The following is an 18264-nucleotide window of genomic DNA, read 5'->3' on the forward strand; positions in this document are numbered from 1 at the left end:
TATGCGATGATGATCTAAAAAACTGAAAGTACATAAAGTTGCATTAACAGCATTTGCAGCAGCTATCAGCTGTAGTGTTTGGTTTCCATTGCTTGTAGTCTTCCAGATAATGATTTCCTATATACGTGTACATGCAGTAGTGCTGTCCCAGTGTCAGATAATTCTAGGGAGTGCATAGTCAGCCTTGCGTATAACCACTTTTGAAACAGGTGTCTTAACTAAAACCCAGCTAGTATCCCAGTCCACAATGTAACCCACATATCCCTAGAGACTAAGCATATGTTTGTGTATTTTGCACCAAAGTCACAGATATATGTGGAGTTTTTTTTTTGGGGGGGGGTTGCCAAAATATCTCATTAAGTTGGCTCACTCCTTTGAATAATATTGCAGTTTGCTAGTAGTCAGTGGCCTAGAAAGATAAGAACAATGGCAGTAGTCAAAAGTCTTCTATTAACTACAATCTATACATGTTAAGAATAAAATTGTATACCATTGATGAGGAAAGCCTTCAATCAATGAAAAACAAAACCAGAGTTATATGTGTGTGTGTGTGTGTGTGTGTGTGTGTTTTATCTGGCACCCACTGATTGCTGCTATGGTGCTGTGAATTTCGTGTTTTGTTTGCCGAACCTGGTGTTGCACTTGCAAGGCTGCAGGTGTTCTGAATAAGCCATCAACTACATTATTCCCTCTCCAAAGGTGATGATACAATGACTGGGGATGGAGGAGAGTACCTGAGAGCAGAGGATCTCAAAGAGCTTGGAGATGACTCTCTACCCGGCCAGTACCTGGATGGTATGAATTACTTAAGGTTCAGCTTAGAAGGAGGCCGATCTGAAAGGTATTTATTGACATTTCATCCCTAACATTGCCCCCTTTTGTTTTCATGTAATCCATTTTATACCAGGAGCATGTTCTAGCAATATTAGGTAATCTGTTCCTGCGAATGACATTTGTACAAATCTGTTAAGGTCTTGCATTGACAACAAAAACACGAAAAGGTGTTGGTGCTTTCAAAGTAGATTGTCTATATTTTGACCGTAAATAAATTGACGGCCTTTAACTCTGTTTAGAGCTTTGTTTTTTCATGAATATTCAATATCAGATCAGCAAATTGAATGCACAAATGTCAAATGTATATGTATCTGTTTCTACAATACCATTTATTTTACCATTTTCTTCCTATTTCATTTTCATTATGCTTCCATAGTCACATGCACAGGTAGGCAGACTATATTCCCTTTGCTACTGTGGTATTGTTGCTGGCTTTGAGTAAAATAAAGATTTAAGGTTGAGGTTTTCTCAGTTATATCCACACACGGGCAGCATAACCCTGTCTTTCTCCATTAAAGCATGGTACTGTGGGCAGCAACAATACAGGACACTTTCCACTGTCTTCACTGCCTTGTCAATGCACTTCATCCCCAGAACTTAATAAAGGGTAACTTAAAGTAATATCGGTAGATCCGAGAGAGATACTGTAAAATGATTAAAAAACCTAGCCTTTGTTTGGTGCCAATGCTTTTTCATTCTAAAATTCCTAATTCTCTTATATGAATTAGAAAATTTTATCACCTTGAGTGAAGTCAAAGCCAGAAGATAAATGTAATCAGATTTGTACCTGAGATTTCAAACTGTAAATCCCTGCCCTGCACATACATATCCATCGCTTTACTCCCAAGCTTTCCTTAGCTTGCTTCCTAGATTGTGAGGTGCACTTTGTGTCTGTAGTTTCTTTTTTAGACACCATAGATATGCTGTACAGTAGTAAGGCACATGCAGACAGCACGTGGCTGTCCAGAGTTTGCTTAAATGTACCTTCCAGGGGTCAGAATGAAACATGTATGATGGGTAATCTGGGAACCCCTCACTATTTAGGTTAGTACTGTAAACTGCTGGTAGATTTAAGCAAAATACAGTACAGTGAAGTACATTTTGGAATACATCTAAACTTCAAGATATTAAATATAAAAATACAGCAGCAACAGAGAGTGTTGCAGAATTGTTTGATGCTGTTTAAATTCTGCAATATTTATAGTAGGGTAATACAGTAGTTTCTTTTTTCAAAGTAGATATATTACCTTTTGTTTCTTGCTGTGCTGCCAGCAGTGGCATGGACAAACAGGCCCTTCAAGTTTTTTTCATTCAAGTGCTCACCCCCCTGGAAGTTACATAATACGCTCATAGCAAGCTTTTTTCCCACTTTCCCTCATCCACCACCCCATCATCTCACCACCACATTTCCATGGCAACCTGCCAACCCAACAGCCTGCGGTCCTTCAGTTCAGACAGGTCCCACACACAGAGCCAGGGCTCTTACCTGAGGGACAGTGCCATGATCGAGGACATGATCGCTGCCACCAACCACCAGGTATGTCACTCTTCCTCTACTTCAGCTGCTTCACAGTGTGTTAACCTTATGTAAAATCTGACAGTCTTTTCCAGCATGGTTAGAAAGCCAGTACTTTCTTACTTAGTATGCACTAAACTGCTTATAAGAGTCCTGTGGTGTGCCAGCAAGTTAACAGGCTGCTCCTTCAGTTCTTCAGATTGAAAAGGCATTCAATCTGAAAAAACGTCTTTCAAATTGATAGGATGTGTTTTCTTTTTTTTTTAAGTAGATGTAAAGGAATGTTAAGATATTCTTTGTGTTGTTTTTGTGTTTGTTAACAGGAACATTTTAGATACAAATGTGTATTTTGAATGTTAAGATAGTTACTGCATAACATTGATAGGTAATGAGTCTAGAAATGTTTAAAGGATGGTTGTGTTCCTTATTGGTTCAACAAGTACTGTACTTTAAAATAACAGTTTAGTTTATTTTAAGCTACATTTGAAAATCTGTAACAAATGATTATAGTAACAATTTAAATGGTTCTTTTTATTATATATTGAGCTATATACTGTACTGTACATTATATCCCAATATAAATGTAACCCTTTTGTTTAGCTTGCACTTACAGTGTTATCCTGTAAATTCATAGAATCAAAAATGAATGTAGCTTTTAGCTAAGTTACTGGACTCATGGCTTCTAACATTTTCAAATAGGGGCATTTCAGTACGATCCTAACAAGCACACCTTTATTACCCACTAGGTGTCTGCCCTGGCCAGGGAGCCTGAAAAGGACTCATACCGCCTGAGCTGGTGTACCGAGAACTTGGACAATGTGGCTCTTTCTTCCAGCCCAATTCATTCAGGGTAGGTAACTAAAAGCACAGCATTGAGCAACAGGGGGTGTGGTGGGGAAAGCAATGCTCTCTAATGAGCTACAGTGCATTGCACTCATTGAAAAGACTTGCAGCTTAGTGTTTTAGTATGGAGTTCTCAAACAGCTTACAGTTTACAACATTAAATTACTTTGGACTATATTGTAAAGCATTACAAAACATTGTTATTTTTGTGTAGGCAATAAATGTATTTCTCAAAGTTACTGCCTTTTGTTATAATGCTTTTCTTGAATATTTATGTTGATGACCTTTATAAGGTCTAACCTCTTTTTTTCTTCACTTTGTTCTGGGTATAACGTGGACCACAAAAAGTTTCATTATGTGGTAATTATTATTCCTTGTAGACTAGCCCCCATCAGTTTTAACACAGACCCTTGTTTTACTTTCCATATTATAGTTCATTCATTATTCATTATGCTTTCTCAATCAGGGGTCGATATTTGCATAATTAGACGTTTTGCATTCCTGTTAAAACTTTTGCCTGACGAAGGGGGACATGCTTTGGGGACATACCTCAATGCTGTTATTTATGCTGGGCCCTTAACTTTTTGAATGGCTGAATTAGAAAATGATTTGGTATACCATATTTGTAGGCCAAGCTCAAAGGGCTGAGTAATATATGGCATGACCTTCGCTTCACTGGGTTGTAAGCTTGTACAAAAAGGGGTTAAATCATAACTCTATACCATAACACTTTGATACATGTGGCCTGCTTTGCCTTTACATCAAAAATTAAAAAGAAATTATAATAATAAAATAAATTAAAATACATAGTTGAAACAACTTAGAAGATTCAATTAGGTCAAGGGCACTGTATGTCTAAGGTCTAAATTTGATTTTCCTTTCCTAAGTAATGGTGCAAATTTTTTTGGGCGTAAAGATCTTGATAATTCAGGCCGATAGTAGCATAGATGTGATATTGACATAGATGTGATTTAAGATGGTACTGCTGGATCATGGTTGAAGTGAATTAATAATATTTAAGGTACTATTGTGCCTTTTATTCATGCAATAATAACATGAAACATCTATTAAAATAATCTTTAGGTCCTTGTAAATATAATGTTAGTAATAATGATTGCTAAAAGTAAACAAGGTAATTTACTCTTTTAACCTTGCTGTATTCAGCGGGTGTTTCTTAGAAAAACAAGCCAGAACCTAAATGTAACAGTCCCCATTTGAGAAATGGGCCTAAATCATTACTTTGAACTCCTGATTACTTACAATGCACCCTAGTGCACAAGCCAACCCAGAGAACCTCCCCTTATAAATTTCTACTACTACAAAAAAGTGCCATTTAAACCAAGAACCTTCTGAATGTACACCATGTTGTTATTATACTTTCTGAACTAACAACATCAAAAGCAGTCGATAAGGTGGGTAGGTTATTATTTACGTTTTATTTTTATTTATTTACAAATCACTTATAATTCATATAATGGCTATAAACCATGTGGCTTTTTTAGTTTTTTTAATTTTTCCTCCCGTCTCATATTTCAGTCTCTCTTTTTCAGTTTCCTATTTTTTTTTCTCTCCTCGCTTCCTCTTGTGCTAAAGTCTCTGTTCTGTTTTCAGCCGCTCTTCTCCATGCCTTGACCATGACAACAGCAGGTGAACCTCTGCACCATGGCTTTCTTTAATGTCTTATACTGTTTTTGCCCTTTTGTAATCTCACTATCTCCTTGCCACTCGGGATGCTTCAGTGCTTTTGAGTTAAATTAATTCATGCTGAGATCCTTTGGTCAATTATGTTCACATGATTTACAGTACTAAAACTCCATTAGGGGTACCTTGTGATTGATTTACCACAGTAACTGCAAAGCATGCGTATGACGCCATTCTATTTGCTTAATAGCAGAATGTGTTCCATTAACAGGAATGACTTATTCCTGCATATAATTTTGTCTGTGCGCTTATAATCACAGTCCCACTATAATCCATTTTTTATGCCAATGACTTGTGATCTGCTGGGCTGTAATTTCAATATTACATCACCCATTAGTCTCCATTAGTTAACAATCCTATTAAAGGAGTCCTAACTGTTTTAAAGTCCTGTTTTCTTACTTGTTATTATCACTATAGTATCAATGTTAATATTTTATTGAATTTCTTTGCTTGTTTTCTGTTAATACTTCAGTTCAGAATATGCAGATAATTCAGACAACAGACTCTAATTAAAAGTTGCCACTGCTTCCAGGAGGAAACAGATTTGTTTTGATATACAACTTTGTGCTTGAAAAATCTGTATATACTGAATTAATGTATACAACAAACAAATAATCAAATTATCTTTAACATAATACATTGGAGACCCGTGGCAATGCCACTAATGCTTATATTAGGAAGTTAGAAAATAGATTTAAGAATGGGTTAGAACTCCTTGAAATTACAATTAGTGAAACGAGTGCTAAATGCTAGAGCCCTGAAGCATTTTGTGAAAAAGCTACAATAAACTTCTGTCTTGCAAACCATTACTAACTATGGAATGCTGTGTGTTCCACCTTTCCCTTCCTCCTTTGGGCACCACAGACAACGCTGTGTGTATCCCAAAATTGGTCAAGTAGTTGAACTGGCTATGTACACATTTCGCAGAAATATTCTTTAATGTGTTTACATGCAGCACTGCCCGCTGGCAGACGCTGGTTGAGAATGACTTAACAGTATGGAGTGTATGCCACTATTCCTCAATACAATGCAATGTTGAAAACTTAAAGGACCATACCTTCAGAATAGCACTAGGAAGGGTTGTCCTTTTCACATTATCATTTGAACCAATTTTGACAAATAAGCCTAGATACTTTTTTTATTTGTACTTATAATTCTTGGATAGCAGTCTCAACAGCTGTGAAGCTATAGGCTTTATTGAGCAATAATGCTAGGCGCATTAAAGAATTTGACTTGCATCCTCTTGCTTGTAAGTTATTGTTGTCAGTTCATACTGTATCACTGGCATTTTATATTGCCGTTGACCCCTATGAGATCATGGTGTAATTGAAACTGACACAGTCAAGTCCAGTACTGAGTGGTGTGTCCTGTGTTTCTGTGTCTCATATGTGTTACTTTATGAAAATGTACTGTGTTTATCGGTTATAAATAAACCATGTATAGTTTGCTTCAATATAAAATCTGCATGTAAACTTGCATTTTTCTTGTCCAGTGAAAAATCATAAGACATTAATGTAATTCATGCAATATAGGGTTAAGAGCACTTATCACAACAACTTGCAGCGCTGGATCAAAGTAACAGAAGTGTTACAGCCAAACCACATTCAATGAGACCTAGCTCTGTCTGTCTTTATACAAGTTATTATCACCCCCCAGCAATGCATACAGTACCTGGAAGCACACTATGTCCGTACAACAAGCTATTAAGAGTAAAAGAATATGGGGATAGATGGATGAACCTGTCCGTCCGTTACACTTACATTTTTACATGTACAGTGGATGGAAGTCTTGGTGATCTACTATCATTTTTTCATGTAAAGAAACAAGGTATATATAAATTTTCACAGTTCTAACTGATTATTATGAGTTACATTTATACATTATCTTATATACAAAAGTAGATCAAAAAGTTGTAGATTACTGGTTTCATCTGTTTTGTTTTTACCTGTAGTTTCTCATTACACACACAGCAAAAAAGTTTCAGTACAATTTCAGAAATTATTCTTCCAGCTGCATGTTATGATCTACCACCCCTGTTCTGAATCGTTCAAGCAACTCTGGAACTAGTGACTATTCCTTGTGCTGTCTAGTGGCTGATCTGGCTGTAGCAAATTGTAGAACCTCAAGTCCTTTCTGGAGCCTTACTTGGTAATTGGGCCCAATAGAAAGGAAACTGTTTTGCTTGAGGTAAAGCTTTCAGTTGTTTGCAACCAAACGTAAAGCCGCTTTGCTTTTGCTGATTTAAACCAAATTCCCTTTCCTGTAGACTTGTTAGAAGCTGTACACTTTCTGCAAAGCATGGGCAATACTATCTATAAAAAAAGATTGCATATTTATTGAGCAACAAAAGTCAGGAAAACTGCTGTTAATGGTCATAGTGAATGTATGAATAAACCCTGTCTGTGATTTTGCAGCTTCCTGGTTAGTTTCATGGTGGATGCCCGCGGTGGAGCCATGCGAGGTTGCCGTCATAATGGGCTACGTATTATCATCCCCCCTCGGAAGTGCACTGCCCCGACGCGGGTCACCTGCCGACTGGTGAAGCGACACCGACTGGCCACCATGCCCCCTATGGTGGAGGGAGAGGGCCTGGCCAGTAGGCTGATCGAGGTGGGACCATCTGGAGCTCAGTTCCTTGGGTAAGAATCAGCCAACACTACTATGGAATACAGAAATGATTTTAGATTTACAGTTCTGGTCATGGATGTTTAATCACCAAACATCAAAATATGTTTGAACTGTAAAACGTTTTCCTGTTTCAATATACAGCAAAATAGTTTCAAATATGTTTGAGTGTTTTGGTGGATCTTTATTTGGCCTTCACAGCTCTCAGCTACTGTCTTGGTATGGAGTCTTAGATATTCTTTTTGTCCAGATATTGATATCATTCCTAAATCTTGGTGCTTTTATCTGCTTACTACTGTAGGTATTTTCAATATTTTCAATATTCATGACTACCACTAAATGTATACAGTGCTACCTGTTATAACACAGCTTGTTACAGTGCAGAATCAGTTATAACACGCTAAGGTCGTGGCTTCCATTTCCCCCAAAATGCAATTTGACTCACAAACTTTGGGTTTTATTGTTGTTTTACATTACCGTATTTAAACCCATTTACATTGAAACTGGGACATGTAGTACTTCCCGGGGCGCTAGCAAGGGGCGATGGGCTTTTATTAGGGAGTGTTAGGAGACAGGACAGACAGGATAGGACAGACCCTCACTCTCGGAGGACCGGAGAAGCGTTCTCAGTCGGTCTGGGAGACTAGGTCTACCCATGAGGGAACAGGCGTTCTCGAGTACGGTTGGAGAACTGGAAAACACACAGGATAAGAAAGAGTCCCCTCCACTCGGCATTGGGGATGGAAAGGCTCTCGAGTACGGTTGGAGAAACTGGAAAAGAAAAGGGGGTAGTCAGGTGCCTGTCACCAGGAGTCACCCTTGTGATTGATGTGAAGCTTGGCTTCTAAGGCCGGGTACAGAGAGGTACCTGCAGGGACCTTGGAAAAGGGAAATGTTTAGTAGGTTGGAGCAAGGTGAGGAACTGAGCCCGGGCAGAGTAAGAGTAGGATTAGGATAGAGCCAGCAGGCAAGGCAAAGCACATGAGCTGCAAAAGAACAGTTGTGGCCGGGGGTCCCCTCCGACTCTGCGGAAGAACCTGATGCAGCCCAGATGCCGGGGGAGTGACCCTCACTTCCCCCCAAAAGTAGGACCCTGGCTCCCCGCAGAACCGCACCATGACTAGGAAAGAGCCACATGCCAGCACACATACACGTGCTAGGAAAAGGAAGATAACAGATGAGAGGGTTAGTAAGGACAGGCTATAGATCGGAGGCCATCTGCACTGTGGAGAGGAACCCCCCCCGGTTCTGATCCAGAAGTGGGGAGTGTAGAACTGGACAGAGAGGATAGCTCTGGAGATGAGAATAGCGAGACGTGAGGAAAACCAGTGTCTGGTGACGACTGTCCTGGAGGAGTCAGTGAAGAGCGGGTCTGCTAGGAGAGAAGGATTCTTGGCAGCGAGATATCTTGTTAGAGATGCATAGGGGCAGATAGGAGAATTGATTTTTGAGACCTGAACGCACTGACCTTGATGAAGTTGGTCGGTTTTGGATGTCATAATGATGAGGACAAAGTGGCTGTCGGGGACTAGGGACAAGTCGGAGTGATGCAGGCCGATGGCTGGGAAGCTGTCTGCTGAAGGAACCGTAAACTCGGAGCATCACAGGAAGCCAAAGAAGGCCTTCACTGTGAGGTCGTTGGATGGAGTGAAGCAGCCGTTCCGTAGAGTGCAGAGTAAATTTGCTGAGGATATTTGAAGATATTGGTTGCCTGGTTGGGGCGGGGGGAGGGAGGCTCCTTTCGATTCTTCTGAGAATTAAGCAGATTGCAGGGATGGAAAACAGAGGAGGCGACGGGATAGACATGAGGCGGTAGTGATACTGGATCCCTAAGATGTACGTTCTGATGGTCAATGGAGCCAGCTTGAGGGCATCTTTGAGGAAAGCTACGAATGCTAGGCGATGAACCTGGTTGAAGATGGTAGGAGCGATTCGGTTTTGAGCACAGAATTTGGAGTAGGTTGACCAGACAGAGGAGTAAGATGATCTGGTAGACGGGGCCAGCGCCGCGGCCATGTATTGATGGGTGGAGTGGAGAAGACTGCAGTGCTGCAGGAGAGTGGACCACATCTTGATATCTTTTCTGGCATCGGAAGGGATGAGGAGCTGAGTTTTTTGGTAGTTGCATACAGAGCAAGGAGATGAGCGATAAAGGTACGACCTTTGGGAATGGTGTAGATGGCGTAGTTGAAATGACCAAGGAGAGAGAGGAAGTCTCTCTTTTTAATATACTTGGAACTCTGGAAGGAATTGATGAACTGGCGGATACGGTCCAGTTTAGAGGGAGGAAAACAGGCCTCAAACTTATGTGTGTTGAGGGTTATTCCCAGGAATTCCAGGCAGTTGGTAGGGCCGATGGTTTTGTCGTCGGAGAGTGGGGCGCCGAGGGTAGAGAAGAGGGATTTAAGCTGCGTGATGGATTGAGCTGGAGGGTGAGAGGCTGGAGAGATGACGAGGAAATCATCAAGGAGATGGAGCAGGAGCGGGATGAGGTAGATATTAAGGAGGATCCAGCACAGCGCTTCGGACAGCGAATAGAAGATCTTCGGGCCACTGCGGCAGCTGAAGGTCAGTTGAGTGGAAAAGTAGAAGGAGCCTTGCCAGGAGATCCCAAACAGATGGCGCAGAGAAGGATGGATGGATGTCGGCTTTGGCCAGCCAGGCTCCATGACCAGCAAGCTTGATGCATTTTATGGTGTCGGTAAGTGTAATATACTGGAGGGAGAATTGGTCGTAGGGGATTAGGGCATTGATGGAGCTGGGGGAGTGCAGACCCCGCAAGCATTAGCCCAAAGACCACCGAAGATCCGGTTGAAAAGGTCATTGTCGGGAATAGCCCAGTTGACTATGACGTTGTCGGTTACGAGGACTGCTGCAGTCTTAGCAGAAAAGCTCTTGTGGTACTCGAAGAACATCGTACCACCGTATCGCACAGACAACTCGACAACGTATGCCAGGTAGAGATCCAGTTCCTCGCATCGATGAGGATAAGCAGTGCAAAGGACATCATGGAAGATGGCGAAGGCCAGGACAAACTCTCTCAGGGTGAGGTTCTTGAGCAAGTGGGGGTCACTGGACTTCAGTGTGACAGACACATCTCCACCATGAACTACTCGATGGTCTTTGAACTCTGCCGTGGCAGTATGAATAGAGATGAAATTTACGTCCTTACCCTCAATGATTTACCGGCGCAGAGCAGCAGAGATTATTATTATTTGTTTATTTAGCAGACGCCTTTATCCAAGGCGACTTATAGAGACTAGGGTGCGTGAACTATGCATCAGCTGCAGAGTCACTTACAATTACGTCTCACCCGAAAGACGGAGTACAAGGAGGTTAAGTGACTTGCTCAGGGTCACACAATGAGTCAGTGGCTGAGGTGGATTTGAACCGGAGACCTCCTGGTTACAAACCCTTTTCTTTAACCACTGGACCACACAGCCTCCTGAGATGGTGTAGCACCGGGTGGTGGGAGCTGGGTGAGAATCCGAGGCTGATACTGAAGCCAGACTGAAAACGGGAGCAGGGTCAGAATCGGCGGTGGTGGTAGCGGTGGCGCTGGTGGGTGGAAGAAGAGTGGAAGAGTGGACATTGATGATGTAGAGGCGGGAGTTGATGGCCGAAATAGACTCGGCAAAAGGCTGCATGAACTCCTTGATCTCCTGAAAGATACTCTGGTGCAGCGACTGGAAGCCTGTGGTGCTGGCAGCTGAAGGCTGAGGAGGAGACCTGGGAGCTGCGGAGCGGGAGGACTGCCTGCTGGGGCCGGCTGGATGCTTGGCAACTAAGTCGGTAGAAGGCCGTGAATCAGAGGCTGGAGATCCGCTTGCCGCGCTCCTGCTGGGGGGGGGAAATGCGCTCCGCCAGAGATGAAGAACGGATGCCAGTGGAAGTGGAAGGCCGGGCTGAAAGCAGCTCAGGGGAGAAGCTGGGAGGCGCAGAAGCTGGAGCAATGCTGGATTGGTGCCCTCTGGTCGCGGCACGGCGGTGCTTCAGTGGCGGGAAGATGGGCTCTGCCGTGGTTGAGCTGCAATAGAGCAGGAAGAGAGCTTCACGGTTGGTGGTCGGCGGAATCTGAATGCCTGAGTCGAAGAGGGCTTTGAGGAGAGAGGCCAATCCTTGTAGAACAGGCGTGATGGTGGCGGCTGCAGGCATGGCCGTTTTGAGCACCGGGCCGCGGGGCCCTGCTGACGAGGAGGTGCTGGAGTGGCCTGGTGGGAGGACGAGGAGGTCCAAGGGGCCAGTGGAAAGGGCTGCCCGGGTTGCAGATCCTCAAACTCGTCCAAGGACAGAGGTGGAAACAGATCCATACCTCCTTTTTAAGGTTTAAACCAAGGAATTCAAAACAAGAGGTTCAAACAAAAGGATTTTTTTTAAACAAAGGGTTTAAATAAAGAATTTCGAAATGAAGATTTAACAAAGGATTTTTTCTTTTTATAGATTGAAGCTTGAAAGGCAGTCGAGGATGCTGTAGAAACAAACACAAGACAAAGACAGGAAGTTGTGCTTGTGCTTATATATAGAGTAGGGAGTGATTGACAGACGGGACAGCGAAGAGGGGAGCCCCGGCCCACTCCACTGTGGCCCAGAGGCTGACGTAGCATGCAGGGCTTGAGGCTATTGGAGAGCTGGCTAAGAGACAAAGAACTCCGAGGCGGAATGGGCTGAGCCGCGTCGACCCGGAACTATGCTGGCTGGTTTCCGCGGCGGTGTGCGGCTGGAGCTGGAACTAAACAGAGAGAGAGAGAGAAAGAGAGAGAGAGCCCTCTCCAACGCCCCCGAACTACGCTTAAAGGCTGACATTTATAAAGCTCCCGTGCTTGCACTGTATTTTTTTTCTAAAACTAAAAACAAACTGTCTGTTAATGTTACAAAACAAGTACGAAACAATACAAGTGTGTATAAACGTCCTTGTTATTTATTTACAGTTTACAACATATATTTAAAAAATATACAATTTAAATAAGAGTGGTGTAACCATTAAACTGGTGGAATAGCAGTTTCTATTGTACTGTATATATTGTAACGACCCGGGATTTATACTGTTACAGAACTGGTCTATGGACCCTGTGTGTGTATGTGTGTGTGTGTGTGTGCACGCGTGTGTGTAAGCAGGAAAGTGGTAAGCTTGCCTAAGTCGAATTGATTGACGTCCGGGTAGGCGGAGACATGAAAGCCCACATCAATGCGGACAGAGCTGACAGCTGTCAGACAAGCTGCTGTGTGAATGTGCAAGACTGTTTGTTGTTTTTGGTGAGGCCCAGGCTGACAGGGGCTGGGAATAATCATCCCAATAAACTGTGGATTTGAGTACCTGCAAAATGTGTGTGTCTCCTTCCTTCATTTTCCACGTATGCTACAATATTAATTTGGCCATTGTAAATAATTTTGGGAACAGAAATGCCAATATTCATTATAAGGTGAAACACAAATAATGTGGTCCAATTATGGACCTCGACAACTGTGTTAAAATGGGGTAGCACTGTAGTTTCAGTTCTATTTCATGGGGATCTGTTTATTTATCTGTAAATTCAATGGGTAGTTTTGATCAAGTGTAACTTATAAAACCCAAGAATCGTTTGTGTTAGTTTGTGTTTTCAGTGCTAATAAAAGTTACTCCATAAACACACATCCATCAGGGTAGATAACATAGACTTGTATATTTACGCAAGATCTAGTGGCATATAGGAGTAAATTTGTGTTTTCATGACTACCAGGTATACTAACAATATGTTTCCAATATCAGACATAAAATAACAACTCTTGCACATCAAATCGTTGTACATTTACAATGCATTTAATTAACCTTTCTTTGATATATGTTTTCATTTAATTTCTATATGAAGTGTAATACACCCTTCCATTTACAGGTAGATAATTGGAGTACACTTACAAACGTGATATGTAGAAAAATAATAATTAAGATACAAGTATTTCAATATTAATAATGTATTTGTTCTGTAAACCTTAGTGCACTTTTATAGTTTTGAGATAAACCTTCAATTAGTACATCATTTGAAATCAGTCGTGCACTATAATGACTTCTCATCTTTTAAACAGGTGATCTTTATGCAAACTGTATAAAGTTAATTTAACAAGAGTGTAACATAGAGTGTTAATTTTCATATTCACAATGGGTTCAGGTACTGTAAGTGAAGAAGTTGGATAAAAAATAATAGCTATATCCTGTATTAGTTAGAAATAATTCCTTTGAAGATCTTCCTATTGTCACAAGGAAGAAAAACTGTAACTACACCCACTATAGTTTGCATAATTATTGCAGGTATAAAGCTATTATGCGTTTGAATATTATGCGTCTGTTTTGGGCAATGTTCCAAATGATGCTTCATGGGTAGGTGTTCAAATAACTTGCTGCACCTGTGGGATTCTAAGTGCATTTGTTATGCTAAAACAGGCTAATGTAAAACAGTGGTTTATAGAGGTGGTTTTTTCCCTGTCCTTTTTTTGAAAATCTAGTTCTTGACAAGAACCATTTTATTTGAACTCCTACCAATGGGCTGAAATTAGCTTTTAGGTGCTTTGCTGAACACTCATTGTCGCTTGGATCCACATGACAGCCCAGATCATTTATGCATCTGGTCATTGCTGTTTTGTTTCTAAGAAGCGTTTGTTGATAACAAAACCAATGGACAATGTGTATTATTTATGCTCTCTTTTTTTACTGCTGCTTTGGACTCATTCAGTAAACTGCATCTTCCTACTGCTCCTCCCCCTTTAAATGAGGGAGAAAGCTTGGTTAGCCGAATTCTCCAGCTTGGGCCACCTGGAACAAAATTCCTTGGGTAGGAGAGACATACAGAACAAAATCCATGGACGCTGGTCTTTATATTCTCCTCACCCTCTGTGACATTTTTGTTATCTGTGTCCCACTTTTATTCCTCGTATTATTTTTATATGTTCTGTGTCATTTTTTTTTCTTTTTTGGGGGGGTGAAACTGGAAAATGTAGCTTTTGTGGTATGCTTTTTGTGTTTAGTGCAATGTGTGTTGCTCACAAGTTATTTATGGATTTGTTACCCCCTTTTTTTTGTTTTAGCATGATGCTCCCATAGATATTCATTTGCATAGTCTTTAGCATAATGATGTGTTGTAGAGTCTGGAACAAAGGTATGACCTTGCAAACCTGTAAGGTTCTGCAATATAGTCACATAGCCTAATAGTGTCAAAGACAATCTATTTTGCATCAGCTATGGTCTGTAATATCCACACATGCAGCCCATAGGGTAGCTGATATTTCACCCTGTGAATAATGACCTTAATGTCCAAGTGTTGGTAACTCCACACACTCACTTGCTGTGCATTGGGTCATTGCTGAATTCTTAAATATTTTCTGTATTAAACACATACTTTTTCACTTCAATAGGGAATACATAGGAGCAGCTTGATATAATGGTTAGAACAAATAAGATTTTCCAACCCTCTTTGCCTCAAATTAATTCTGTGATAATGGGAAAGTGACTAGATCTGGTTGTGCCTCAGTTAAGCATCTCATTTGAGCACCATATTACACAGAAAACTGTAAAAAAAACATTTACAAAAATAAAAGTGTGTTGGTCATTTATAAAGTCCTTCACAATATACAAACTGGATGGAATCAAATAAATCCTCAATAAACTACTATATACTGTCAAGTCTAGTTTTTTTTTTTGTTCCAGGCCTTACCACCCTATTTGTGAAGTAAATGAACCATCATTCCCTGTGTCATTGTTTCTTATTGTGAGTTTGTCATTGCCCCAGGCCGGTGATAGTGGAGATCCCCCACTTCGCGGCTCTGCGAGGGAAGGAGAGGGAGCTGGTGGTGTTGCGCAGTGAGACTGGAGAGAGCTGGAAGGAACACCACTGTGAATTCAGTGAGGAGGAGCTGAACGAGATCCTCAATGGAATGGACGAAGGTATCTGGGGTTTGGTTGAATTTCATGTAACTTGTCTTGATTGTTGTTAAAGAAGGCAACAGCCTATACAGTTTCATGAGCATAAATGTATTTATCAAAACAGACAAAAAAACAAACCTTTTTAATAAAACGTAAGCATTGTTAATGGGGTCCTTCAGGATAAATCATATGTACATTTGTAAACAATTAATTGTAGGCAATAATAAGCCATTGTAAAATAATAAGAGCCTATAGTTTTAATGTTATTGTAATAGTCTCAGTACAACTGCATTTGTTATTGACCAAATGTTGTTGGGTTTTTTTTTTGCATCTTCAAGAGCTAGACAGTCCAGAGGAACTGGAGAAGAAGCGCATATGCCGCATCATCACCAGAGACTTTCCACAGTACTTTGCTGTAGTGTCTCGAATTAAACAAGACAGCAACCTGATTGGACCAGACGGAGGGGTCCTGAGCAGCACTGTGGTGCCACAGGTCCAGGCAGTCTTCCCTGAGGGGGCCTTGACCAAGAGGATCAGAGTTGGCCTTCAGGTAAGCTCTGTAGTTTAGGCCAGAGCAATTAAAGTCCCTTGACCAGTTAATTCTATGTCTGGGTAGACCATGAGGAGGGGAATTGTGTGGTTGACACATTATCTGATAGTGTATGATTTGTGAAGTCCATCTTTTTTGAAGTTAATTGTTTTCACTGCTTTATTGTGTAGGCCCATCAAACGGACACTGATCTGGTACGGAAGATTCTCGGCAACAAGGCGATGTTCAGTCCTATAGTCACCCTAGAGCCCAGGAGAAGGAAATTCCATAAACCCATAACTATGACAATTCCTATTCCCAAATCCAGTACTGATGGAATGATGAATGGATATGGGGGAGATACCCCAACCCTCAGATTACTGTGCAGTATTACAGGTACGTGCACACCTATAAACCATCTTTTTGCAATTTTGTGATGTTTGTGTGGCATTTTATTGTATGCTTAGATGTTCCAAAGCAAAATGATCTCCCCTAAATTCATGGCCAGCTGGTGAGAAAAAAAAATCACAATTACAGACTATGGGGTAAGTGTACTGAGATGGGCCAGTCGCAGCGCAAACATACCGCAATTTCCATTTTCGTTGCGACACTTAGCAAAGTAAACATGTTAATGTTATTTGTTGCTTCTTCTTAGTGAGAGTCACGCGACATTGTTCAAATAAATAGCGGGAGTTGAGTTGTGGTTTGCTGCAGCAGAGGGTGCCCGAAGGTAATGTCTATACATGCCATGGTGCAAGAATCAAAATAACATTGCTTTTGTTAAATGTAAACGTCATCTGTACAATGCATTCTGTTCCGTCTTCATTTTACCAATTGTTATACATATATATAAAAAATGAAAGGCAGTTTAATCCCATCAGATTCTATAGTGGGGGCCCCCACCTTCACCCCCAGAAAACTTTTCATTATCAAACAGTAGTTCCTCGCTAAACCGGACATGTTTGTCTGACATAAGGAAGTGTCGGGTTTAAAAACAATACAATAAAATCGCACACACATACATTTATAATGCTCAATGAATTTTAAATGTAAATCATTGTGCTGAAATAACACTAATGTGTTTTGGGTTGGCTGCACATTACATTGTCAAAATATTAATCTACTGTAGGCCTATACAGTACAGTATTAAAATCAAATGAATACCTAACACACTTTCTTTTTTATTTTAGCCTACCGCTAACACAAAATAAATCATGCTGCTGCATTGTACACATTAGTGTACAATGCGAATAAAAGATCATTTTAAATTGAAACTAACTGATTTCAGCTTTTTTTCTTTTAAACTATTATTATTTTTAACGGCCTAGACCTGGGGTGCTCAACCTGGGGTCCGCGGCCCCCTAGGGGGCCTTGAGGAGGTTTCAAGGGGTCCACCAAAATAAACCAGAGAATTTGTTATTTTCCCTGCATGCTTATGACACGCTGAAACCTATTAGCTTCAGCATGTAATAAGCATGCGTAGACATTATCGCGTTATCATTTTACGTAACATGTTCTCGGGTTACATATGGTGTAATAGAGCTATTTCAGCGGGAGCACGACAGATTACAAAACAGAGGGAAAATCATTGGAAACGCGCACAATAAATACCAGATATGGATACATTTTGTAATTTGACCATCAGCATCAAAACAACAAAACACACAGAATGATGATACAGAACTTCCTTCAACAAGTTCAACAGTAAGGGCTGAAGAACAGCGAGGAGGTGGTGTTGTGAGTAAAAAACATAAAGCTGTTTAAAAAAATTAAGGGAACATGAAGCCATAATGAAATGCACAACTAGCGCGGATAAAAAGCTTGTTGTGTCATCGCATCGTACATAGTGGCGCAGCAAATTGCTAAAGCAAAAATATCGTATACAATTGCTGAGGAGTTGATAATGCCCTGTGCTTTGAAATTGTAAAGCAAATGTTTGCAGAGCAGAAGGCCAAGGAACTGGCAAAAATGACACTGTCAAAACGGTGGGAGCCAGCGTGAAAGAATTGACGCATTCAAAACGAAACTACAACTCTGGAAAGATTGTGTCTGTGGGAGGACTACTGATGTGTTTGAGCTATTACATGCTTTTATTCAGGAACAAAACACTGACTTTGATGTAATCAAACCGCAGTTGGCAGCGCATCTGTCTGGTCTACTCAACAAATGTAATACGTATTTTCCTGAACTCACGACGGAACAAGCCGCTACACACCTGTGAGCTACAAACCCCATTAGTGAGAATATTGAAGCTAAACTGCCATCTGTCCCATCAAAGCTGTTAGAAGAGCTCATTGGCATTTCATCAGACAGCTCCCTCATTAC

The 18264-nt window shown here is 41.1% G+C and overlaps 1 protein-coding gene across 1 annotated transcript in view; it reads left to right on the top strand.

The window, feature by feature from the left end:
* The window catches only part of LOC117421068 (ankyrin-2-like), a 137687-nt gene that overhangs the window by 78315 nt on the left and 41108 nt on the right, over positions 1–18264 (top strand). The window contains 9 exon segments of the mRNA XM_059030808.1: positions 700–841; positions 2269–2371; positions 3097–3200; positions 4805–4840; positions 7309–7533; positions 14224–14322; positions 15277–15431; positions 15749–15960; positions 16131–16335. Coding sequence (XP_058886791.1) covers positions 700–841; positions 2269–2371; positions 3097–3200; positions 4805–4840; positions 7309–7533; positions 14224–14322; positions 15277–15431; positions 15749–15960; positions 16131–16335 — 1281 coding nt within the window.

The sequence above is a fragment of the Acipenser ruthenus genome, chromosome 1 (assembly GCF_902713425.1).
Source record: "Acipenser ruthenus chromosome 1, fAciRut3.2 maternal haplotype, whole genome shotgun sequence".
Lineage (NCBI taxonomy): Eukaryota > Metazoa > Chordata > Actinopteri > Acipenseriformes > Acipenseridae > Acipenser > Acipenser ruthenus.